The sequence below is a fragment of the Lipotes vexillifer genome, unplaced genomic scaffold, assembly GCF_000442215.2.
Source record: "Lipotes vexillifer unplaced genomic scaffold, Lipotes_vexillifer_v1.1 scaffold266, whole genome shotgun sequence".
NCBI lineage: Eukaryota > Metazoa > Chordata > Mammalia > Artiodactyla > Lipotidae > Lipotes > Lipotes vexillifer.
This window is the reverse complement of record NW_006776113.1, coordinates 280,878-291,718: the sequence shown is the minus strand read 5'-3', so window position 1 is coordinate 291,718 and position 10,841 is coordinate 280,878. Positions and strand designations below refer to the sequence as shown.

The 10,841-nt window shown below is 41.2% G+C and overlaps 1 protein-coding gene across 2 annotated transcripts; it reads left to right on the top strand.

The window, feature by feature from the left end:
* The first annotated feature begins 871 nt into the window (after positions 1-871).
* Positions 872-5,512, top strand: LRAT (lecithin retinol acyltransferase). Of its 2 annotated transcripts, none has more exons than XM_007450276.1 (2): positions 872-1,413; positions 5,111-5,512. In XM_007450276.1, exons 1-2 carry the CDS (start codon positions 874-876, stop codon positions 5,261-5,263), a joined length of 693 nt encoding a protein of 230 aa, XP_007450338.1. In that variant the 5' UTR covers positions 872-873; the 3' UTR covers positions 5,264-5,512. The 2 variants fall into 2 exon arrangements, with proteins under 2 accessions (XP_007450338.1, XP_007450339.1); XM_007450277.1 differs by lacking the exon at positions 5,111-5,512 and adding an exon at positions 1,577-1,777 and having other exon boundaries at positions 873-1,413.
* The last annotated feature ends 5,329 nt before the right edge of the window (positions 5,513-10,841 follow it).

Here is a 10,841-nt window from a genome sequence, read left to right as displayed (position 1 = left end):
TCCTGGCATTTAAAGGGAAGGAGGGTGAGCGGTGTGCGGGGCCACGCCTCTGCGGCGTTTAGGAAGGAATCTGCAGGCTTTCGAGGCGCGCACAGTTCCCAGAGTATATGCAAATATTTTAGTAAGCCGCGGTCTCCAAGAACCCTTTAGAGGGAGGTGGTTCTGCTCAGAAATCTTACCCGAGGTCACTTTCCACCGAAAACGTCCCCAACGTGCCCAGAACACGCCCCCTTCTAGACAGGTGCAAGATGTTTTGTGCGGTCACGCCTCGCCCACAACTCTCCAAAAACGGCCGCTTAAAGGAGGTAAGTGCTAAGGTATCCAGCGCAAGAGGAAGCCTGCATGTGGAAGGGGTCGCAGGGCGGAACTTAAAAGCCCAGAGGCGACCCGCCCCTTCCAAAGAGCCTGCGGTCCCGCGCGACACCGCAGCAGCGGCGTTTGCCGCCGGTGCCCAATCAGCTCTCTTCCTGGGTCCGTGATGGCGTTCGGCCCCGCCCCCTCGAGGGCGATAAAAGGCCACAGAAAAGGCGCAGCTGAGTGCACTGCGCGCTGCCCTGCTCCTCGGCACCGCTTCCAGGTGCGCTTCCCGGCCTGGGGCTCGCGGGGCGGGTCCCGCAGATTCCGTGGCTAGCCGCCGCCAGCTCCTCATCCTCCTCAGTCGCCAGTGCGGTGCGGCCAAGCCGATCTCCTGGCTTCTCCCCCTCCCTTTTTTTCTCTCACTGCCTCCTGCGCAGACGGCGTGCCCCGTGGCACTGGGCTGCTGGCCTGCGGGTGAGCAGCGGCGCAGCGCCCCTGTCCGGCCAGCTCACCTTGCCGTCACCCGGCCGTGCCCGAGTGGTGACGGTCCCCCCAAGACACACTTTTCCCTGCAGGATGAAGAACCCAATGCTGGAGGCGGTGTCACTAGTGCTGGAGAAGCTGCTCCTTATCTCCAACTTCAAGCTCTTCAGTTCAGGCGCCCCGGGCGAAGACAAGGCAAGAAACACTTTCTATGAGATCAACTCTTTTCTCCGCGGCGACGTGCTGGAGGTGCCTCGGACCCACCTGACACACTATGGCATCTACCTGGGCGACAACCGTGTCGCCCATATGATGCCCGACATCCTGTTGGCCCTGACTGACGACAAGGAGCTCACGCAGAAGGTGGTCTCCAACAAGCGTCTCATCCTGGGCGTCATTGGCAGGGTGGCCAGCATCCGCGTGGACACAGTGGAGGACTTCGCCTACGGAGCCGACATCCTGGTCAATCACCTGGATAGGTCCCTCAAGAAGAAGGCGCTGCTCAACGAAGAGGTGGCGCGGAGGGCGGAGAAGCTGCTGGGCATGGCTCCCTACAGCCTGCTGTGGAACAACTGCGAGCACTTCGTCACCTACTGCAGGTTCGGCACCGCGATCAGCCCCCAGGCCGACAAGGTACCACGTGTGACTGCCCGGTGGGCTCGGTGGGGACGCCCCCTCCCATCCCTAACCTTTCCTATCCCCTGCGAGCAGGAATTGAGTTCTAGACTTAGCAACGAACCCTCTGGTGTTCGTCAGGGAAGCCAAATAAATAAATAAACGGCGATGTGCCTTGCAGGATATCTCGAAATGCACGGTGAAAGAGAGTGGCAATGCAGTACCGCTGCCAGCGATGCCAGAGAGCTGCCCAATTATTGCTGCAGAAGTCATCAGGGTGTCCATCCAGCGTAGCTGAAATGACAATGGGCAGGTGACTGGGAGGGTCACAGAAAATCTGTCGCCGTGTGCTTGCAACTTTACCCAAGAATTGCAGTTGGAAGGAAGGTGTCTAGAGTTCATATTTAATCCGTAACACTGTGTAGTACAAATTGTTGTGCCTTTAAAACACGGAAGCATGCTGTTTTCCCCATCTATAAGCTGCGGAGAGTGAATTCCCTTTGCTTAAGATAAACTGCCAAATTTTCCGTTAAGAAGACCTCCCTGGTGTGGCTGAGCTTCAGAGAAGTCTTTTCCTTGGTATTCTGCATTCCTTCTGTGTTGGCTTTAATTCCCATCTAGACTTCCCCATTGTTAAGCATCCTTTACACACTAGCCCCACAGGTGGGTTACATTGTTTCTGGGTTCCCCAGAGATCAAAACAATTGGCTTTCAAGAAGAGCCATTAAATGTTGGAAGGTAATGTTATGGGTACTATAAAAACGGGGGAAAAACTGTTAGAATTTAAGATGATTAAATTAGCTACAAACGCAAAGGAAAAGCAATGGATTTTTATTGCCTTTTGTAAAAATCAAATTTTAAGCCGAGGTATTGTTAGTGCACACCCTTCACAATGAAAACCTGGGCAATCACGTAATGAGCTTCAGATGATACTCTTCATGTTTAGATATTTGGGTACCAAAAGAATCTAAGTCCATATAACCAGTTTTTTATTGCTCCACATCTTAATTTTTTGACCCATATGTGAAAATCTTTCTCTCCTGTCGTAGATCATGAACGTATAGTGCTTGTATACATCTGTGTATAAAACTCCTTACAGATTATTTATAAAGCCACAACAGTATCGATCTAGGGATTATTTTCTAAGCAAAATAAAAGTACAGTTAGAGCACTCTGCAGTGATTCAAGAATCACAGCTTCAGTCCATGCCTGTTTAGAAATGAACTTCACCACATTTACAAACAGTGGCTCCAAAACTGTTCAAAAAGAAACACGTCAGATTTACTTAGGACCCAAGCAAATCATTTCTCTAAGGAAAAACAGTATTTCCCTCCCATAATTAGGAGTTACCCTTTCATGGAACACATATAGCACTGTATTATATATTCCTCCAAAAAAACAAAAAACACAGTACAAGTGCTTTTTAAAGGTAGTAAAATGTTTAATCAGCATAAATAACTAGTTGGAGTAGTTTTTACTCTTTGGAAACTGTAAGATTTTATGGACGTAGAGAAGTGCTTTAATTGCTCTTGCTGCATAGCACCTCTTGTGAAACTTGAGTTTTTGTCTTCACTTTGAATGGTCTAACAAACAATTTGACCACAGAGTAGATTTCCCGGGAAAAAAAAATCCCCATCCCAAATTTTCCAATTCTAAGGACTGTTTTTGAACATGTCCTGAGAGAAGTAGGTCATTAGTACTGAAGGAGGACTGGTTTCTATTTTTTGGAAACATAAAGAATGACAATTCTGGGACTGATTGTTGAGTTCTCCATATATATAACTATTATCAGTATAACATGAGAGTTGCAAAGTTGTCTCTCACTTAAATTTGTTTTTATAAAAGCTCTCAAGAGCACTTTCCCTCAGGAAAACACTGCAAATAATGTGAAAGTGAACTGGAAGAGAATCTTTTTTTTTGTTTGTCGTGATGCTCTTTATAAGTTTAGAAATCATAAAATTAAACTATTTTATATTACTGTTAACAGTTTCAGTATTTCAAAAACTATAAAGCCCTTTAATTAGTAACTGTTACTATTCCTTATGCTTTTTTTTCTTTGCTGATATTGCTTTGCATTGCCAAAATGAATACACATACCCCTTTTAATTTCCGGGGATTCAGTGCTCAAAATTTGCCCTGTAGGCTTCTTAACAACTAGAACCTAGCGGACATTTCGTACTGTGGAGCAACACCAGGGGTACCTCCTGGACTGATGGCCAAATGAACAAGAACAGGACATTAGAAACAAGATGCTCCTTGTGCAAGTCTTCTTTTGGGGGGAAGAGAGTCCACAATGATTCTATGTTGGCCTTAATTAAAAAGTATTGGAAAAAGATAAAAGAAGCATGACTGTATCAAGACAACATTCTTATTTACCTAAATGTATATCTCCCCATTATTTGCCAAGCAGCTTTTCTCAGTCCTGAAAACTTCATTCAGTTTGATCCTCATCATTTTAAGATTGTGTATTTGTTACTAAATGTCTTGTTAGTTTAGTAAAAAGAGACAAATCATATGTTTGACATATAAAAAAATGACATCTGGATAACCAACAGGAAATTTCATATTTGTTGAGATACTGTATAAAAGTACAGACAGAGACAGGCTTTCAGTGAAGGTAGTGTGTTAAAATATATTGGACTTGTGCATTCATTCCATTAAGAATTTGGAAACCTAGTTCTCCAGTACTAAATACGCCACTGTAGGAGACCCTAAAAGCATATACAATGACACGTCTAGGAAAGGAGCTTAAAACGAGTATGAGTAGGAAACTCTTAGCAAAATGGAGCAATTAATTGCTGAATTCTGCCCTGACACTGATGAAGTAGAGATAATTGTCAACAGATCTAGCAGTGATAATAATCGTTGTAATACCTTATATTTATACAGCATGCAGATGAAAACAAAGTACTCTTGCAAAAAAATCTCATCTGATCCTCACAACAACCTCAGTATTCCCATGGAGGAGAAGAGGGTAGTCTGGACATGTTAAATGATTAAAAGGTGATACAGGACTCAGACATAGGCCATTACTTCTAAGAAAAATTAGTTTTCTCGGGAAAAAAAATTATACATCTTAGAAAAATGCATTCCTCGGGGAGTAAGGATCCTGTTTAATTTATCTTTATTTCTAGCAGTCAATTTTGTGTCACATAATTGATTATGAATTTAATATATTTTGGCAGGGAATGGGATATGACAACAAAATTAGACTTTCTATGCCTTTAGATTTTGAGACTTATCAGAATGTTATCATCAAAAGTATCACCAAATTTTAGAACGGTGAGCTGTAGGAATTGAATTCACCAATAATAATAGGCTAAATTCTATTTGCTTGAGATTAGAGATCGTTTGCTCATTTTACTTTAGAATATGTTATTGTTATTGAGAGGCAGTTTAATGTTGTTTTTAACCTTTAATCCTGAATAACTTTTATGTGGTTACATTATCTGTAGTTTTCTATAAATGTTGTGTATGTACAAAGGCAACTGCCAGTATTAACCTAGTTGCCTAAAGTATCATTTCAGCTACTATGGGATGTAGAATCAAGAAACTAAACTATTAACATCTTAAACTCTTTCCAAGATCATGAGAAAAATTCTAATTCTTCTGGTAGATAGAAAATAGCTGGGAAAGTTGAGCTCTACTATTTGGTATATGTGATTCTTCCTAGGTTTAGCCACCTTTTCTAATATTCTTAAATTTTATTTTCCAGTTTTGTGAGAATGTGAAGATAATTATTCGTGATCAGAGAAGTGTTCTTGCTTCGGCAGTCTTGGGATTGGCATCTATAGTCTGTCTGGGTTTGGCATCATATACTACCCTTCCTGCAATTTTTATTCCATTCTGCTTATGGATGGCTGGCTGACTTCATACCCTCGTTTCAGTGTGTGTATTCTGTGTGTAGATATGCTTATATTTATAGAGCACAAATCAGTATAAGCATCGTTGAGAAAAATGTGACCTGTAATACTGCGTTCTGGATAAAAATGTGATTAAGAATCACACAAAGTGCTTACCATGTAAGCCCAAGACCAAAGGCTTTCTGAATCTTCCCAGGCAGTTCCATTTCAAAGCACTGTGAATCTTGGAAACATGAAAGCTTGTGCTAGAATTCTCCATTACAAGAAAATCAGCCCCTAAGATGATGGCTGCAGGAGATTATTTGTGTTATTTTTTTTTTCCTCCTGTAATCATTGTTCTTCTCTATTAAACCTGAATTAGAAGATTGGAAAATTTACTGTATGAGACCACTAACTTTATTGTGAATTTATATTGTTTCATTGAAAAATTATTAAACTAAAAAAAGTTTCCCTTATTCAAAACATGTTTGATGATTGGCCAAAAAATAAAAATCACAATTTTTTCACGTATTATATATAATTTCCAGTAGGTCAAGAATAACTTCATTACTTGAAACAATATTGGCAAAGGTAAGGTTTAATGATAAAGTAACTGACCAGAACTATAGAAATCTGTGTTTTCCTGCAGAAATAGCTACTAATGCTATAGTTTGATTTGATTTGGCTTTACTTAGTAGGAAACCTGGCATTCATTTTTTTTTCCTTTTATTTTTCACTGTAGTTACTGTAAACCACTCTGAGAGGAAAATGAACATAGGATTGAAATAATTCGGGTACTTGGAGTGAGTATATGCCAGTTAAATACACAGATATCCACATATACTCAGACTGATGAAAGACAAATTAAGTTAGTTCTTGATTGCTTTATTTTCATACCAGTGTAGTTAGTATAGAGCATTGGTAGAAGTAAACGTAAAAGCATGTTCAATCCATTTTCTTATGCCCTTGTGTCTGTGGTGTAACTTGCATGTATGTCGTTATTGGATAGTTAAATTTTAAAGCACTTACTAATGCACTGTATAATTTGTAAAAGCCCTGAGATTTGTTTCAGTTGTTCCATTTCATTGCTAAGTCAGTATAGTTTACATCCTTAAAAGAATGATGCTTCAGCAATATATAAAACCCAAACAAGTAGGACCAAAGGAAATAACCGTTAGAAATCATTTTTAAGTGTTTTAGTACCACCAGGCATGTAAGTTGATTACACAGAGGCTGTTTTAATATCAGAGTTGAGATGTAGCAGTGTTAAAGCAAGCATGCAAGTACTTTTACAAAATTACCAAATTCTAAAAAGTAAGCTACAAGCTAGACTTGCATTTCAAGTATTAAAATTGCTTTATAAACTATCAAGAATTACAAAATAATGAGTCACATAATGAGTGGTATGAGGAGGGTGGGGTTAGTCACTCAAATCAAAACAAATTTAAGAGCAGATTTTAGTACATCACCACTAATTTACCTACAACAAATTCAGTTAGAGTTTAATAATAATTTAACTTTAATTATTTAAATGTTTTGAATAATTGAAGCATGAAATGACAAACACCACAGAATAAACTGTTCTATGGGCCTATTCCAACCACTTAAAGTTATCTTAAGTGTGTATACATAAAAACAACCACTATGAGAACTCCATTGTATTAGTGGTTTTTCACTTACTGTATATTACTCATGTAGCAATTGTTTAAATAAATTCATTTAAAAAACTATGGTGTCCTCATAAATAATTAACATCTTCTTCTGCAGACTTTGGTATTACAGGTAGCAAAAACCACTGTGTGATGTTAAATCTGTGTTCAAAAATCATGATCCCTCATTAAAAGCCAAGGGAAGTACTTAAGGTTGGAATTAACATATTTAGTCTTGACTCATATCCTTAAAGCAAGATTCAATTCATCATTTGTGTGCTCATTATATGCCAGACACTGACCTATTACAATTTCATGGTCTAGAATTACTATTATTTGTTAACTATCTGTATTAGAGTATACACAGTGCTATGAGTGCTATGAGGGGTAGAAGAAATGAAATCTTCCTGAAGGGTCAGAGAAATCTGTGTGAAGGAGGAAGTGCCAGCATTAGGCAGAGAAATAGTAAGAGGGGGTCTCCTCATACTGACGTGTTCCAATACTTGTGGGAAGAGGGAACCAGAAGGAAGGTTTATATTTCCTAGAATTTGTTGAACTACTAGGAGAAAAGGAGAGTTTTCATTTTGTTGTGCTCAGTTTGATGAGTTGCTTAACAAGGTAGAAAGGGAAGCATACATCCTTGATTGTGGTTATGGAAGAAACCCTGAGCCATTAATGTCTCTAGTGAATTCCTCTGGGCTTCATTAGTTAAGATTCATCCTTATGGTCCCACAAACTTGTGAAATGATAATCCAGTGGTGTCTGATACAGCTTTTGGTGGCTTATTTTGTTCTTTGCCATACCTCTCTAAAGGCTGAACAGGGCTAAAATGAAATAATGCAAGTATCAGGTGCTACGCAGGTGTTGGGGATGAAAAGATGAATGAGACATTGACCTCAAAGCTGATGGTCTCATATACACAGAAGGATGTATTAAGACTTTCTGCAATAGAGCTGATTGAAGGCACAGAAAAAGAAGTGGTTCGTTTTCACTAATAAGGTCAAAATTATAGGAACTGTATTGAGACTTGGAAAATCGGAGTATTTTCCAAAAGGACAGATTTGGGGCAGGACATTCTACACACTGGGGACAGCATGAGCAAATGCGCGAGAACTGCCCCCACCGTGCCTGGCACAGAAGAGTGAGGTACTTTCTAATTCAGGGACTGAAAGCCTGAAACTGCATGGGGCATTCAGGCAAGTGCAAGTGGTTCAGAGACTAGAGCAGAGCAGGGCTTATGAGGAGAAATGCCGGGAGAGTGATCAGGTGGTGCGAGTCTTTTTTTTTTTTTTTTTTTTTTTTTTTTTGCGGTACGCGGGCCTCTCACTGTTGTGGCTTCTCCCGTTGCGGAGCACAGGCTCCAGACGCGCAGGCTCAGCGGCCATGGCTTACAGGCCTAGCCGCTCTGCGGCATGTGGGATCTTCCCGGACCGGGGCACGAACCCGTGTCCCCTGCATCGGCAGGCGGACTCAACCACTGCGCCACCAGGGAAGCCCAAGGTGCAAGTCTTGTGTAGACCAAGTTTGGACTTTATCAACGGGCAATGGAGACTTGGGGTTCAGGGATGTAACTCCCAAAAGCATGTCAGAAGATGGAGGCATGGGGCAAGACAACAAGGGGATCTTAGGAGACTAGTTATGGTCCTCAGTCTCTCAAGTAATGGCCTGTAATTGTAAGGGCGGAGAGCAAACATGTCAAGGAAATGTCAGCTGACTTTAGCCAAATCCTTATATTTGACTCATGAGTAACTCCTGGTGGGGTGTCAGGGAGGAGTCATGCGTCCTTCTTGCCTGCCAGAAAGTTGGTTCCTGAAAAATAAATGAATGTGGTGACCAAGTGTAAATTGGATGTTCCAGATCTTTGTTCTGCTCTATATGTTTCTTCCCAAGAACAAGCAAATAAGTATGGATTTGTTTTTTCTTTAATATTTTTTTCAGAATATATATTTCATCTTTTTCCATTTTATATTTCATACTATTACTTTCAAGTATCAAAAATGTTTTCTGGCAATATCAAACTTATGCCAATGGCAAAACTCTTTTGTCATAGATGAGAAGGCTGTAAGAAATGATTGCTGCTAATATTCTGTTTTATAGGATCTATTTAGAGAGCTTTACCTAACTAGATCTGTCAGCTCAACTAGTTTTATATTTGGTATACATGCATGTTCAATAAAATCAATTTTACATACTGTCCCCTCTCATCTTTGAATTTGAAATACGTAAAAGTAGATAACAAAACACTTTTTTTGAACATGGTACCCTGAAAGTTTTTGCCTCTCAAAGCTTCCTTTACTGAACATAGTTTTATATATTTGAAATCAAAATTTTTTGTGGATCTGCCTTCGGGTTGATATAATCTATGTTATCTACATCTTGAAGCCTACCTTGATTATGTAGAAAAGAGTTCTGTGTAATATTAAATAACAAATCCCTTCTCCATTCCACAAAGTCAAGCAACAACAACAATCAGAGCCATGGGCATGAACTCTATAACCAGATGTGTAATGCTACTGAGGCAGCCTGCAGCTTTACACTGGCCATGGGTGTGGTGCGGATGAGGCATCAACGGGAACAAGTCCCAGGCCAGTCTTGAAATGCATTCACAGCATTGCAAGGACCACAGAAGTTACTGGGCTGAACCCTTAAACCTCTAACCAGATTTTAGAGGTGGAAAATCAGGCACAGAGGTTGAGATACTTTGTGATTATGCAAATAATTAGAGACAGATCCCAACCTTGACTCCAGCTTTCTTTCCACTGTACCACATCAGTTCCCTGAGGCCTCCCATAAACTGGACAAGCTTTCCTCCAATGAATGTATTAATTTCTTGCAGACCTTGTGTGTACTCCAAGCAGAGCCACACAAGAATGAACTAGTTAGAATCTTAGTTTTGTAGCTGCTCAGCCTAAGGAGAGAGAATGGCAAGTCAATAGATTTCAAAACGATAAGCTTGTAGAGGTGTCAGAAGAACAGAGAGATGAGACAGGTCAGTAAAGGAGAGGGATGACGGCAGAGAAGTCTTCACTGACACCTTAACTGAGCTGTAAAGAATACAAATATTTAACGTGAATGAGAACTTTTGCTGGCCACTGCAGGCACCTGGAGCAGTAAATACAAAGGCACAGTCATGAGGCCCCTCCTGCAGCTGAATTGCTGCTAGTCATTAAGAACAATCACCTGTGTTTATGTTGTTGCCTTGAGAAAAAGGTGCCCAGTACGGTTACAAAGAACTCACTTCCTCTGAGGAAGAACAGCCCTGCTTAGGCGATGCTGGAGACAAGAGGCAAGACCATGGGGGGCTTTACACTGTTAAAGTCCTGAGTACAGAGAAAATGTTTCCTAAACTTTGGCTGAATCTAATAAGCGTGCAATTTTGTGAAACACATGATGAATGGGCGTGGAATCAGATTGTGAGGAAAAGAAACATTTTATGGACAGAGGTTTATTTAAGGTAGATGGAGAAGCGGGAAGTACAGGAATCTCCTCAAACAGGTGATGGGTCCCTTCTCCCCAGTCAGCTCACAGCTGCTCCCCTGTCCCAGCAGCAGCCCTGGTGCCATCCTTTTCCTGACTCTAGATTCTGTCCCCGACATTTCTTCCCATTGAGCTTTTAACTGCTATTCCTATGGCTGCCTACCTGCTACTACTAACATTCAGTGTGTCATTGCTTCTGATACTTCATGGCTTTCCTTAAATCCTTTACTGTTTCTTTCACTTCTGCTTCACTCTACCAGGTCTCTGTCTCTCACTGAAAACTGCCAAAGGATCTAATTAGGCTGACTAGTCATGGTGCAGTATTGATGCTTCCAATGAACAAAGTTCTCAAGCCAGGCTGCCTCATGGGCCACTGGACACTCTCATATCCTTTAGGTCAGATACCTTCAGATCAGGTGACATCCTTGGGCCAATCAGTTGTTGCCAAGTTGCACAACCATGGGCTCCAAGTCACGGT

Excerpts from the sequence above, each read along its gene's own strand:
- LRAT (XM_007450276.1), top strand. The coding sequence starts at position 874 with ATGAAGAACCCAATGCTGGAGGCGGTGTCACTAGTGCTGGAGAAGCTG. Across the intron at positions 1,414-5,110 it reads TCAGCCCCCAGGCCGACAAG|TTTTGTGAGAATGTGAAGAT; the intron begins GTACCACGTGTG and ends TTTATTTTCCAG.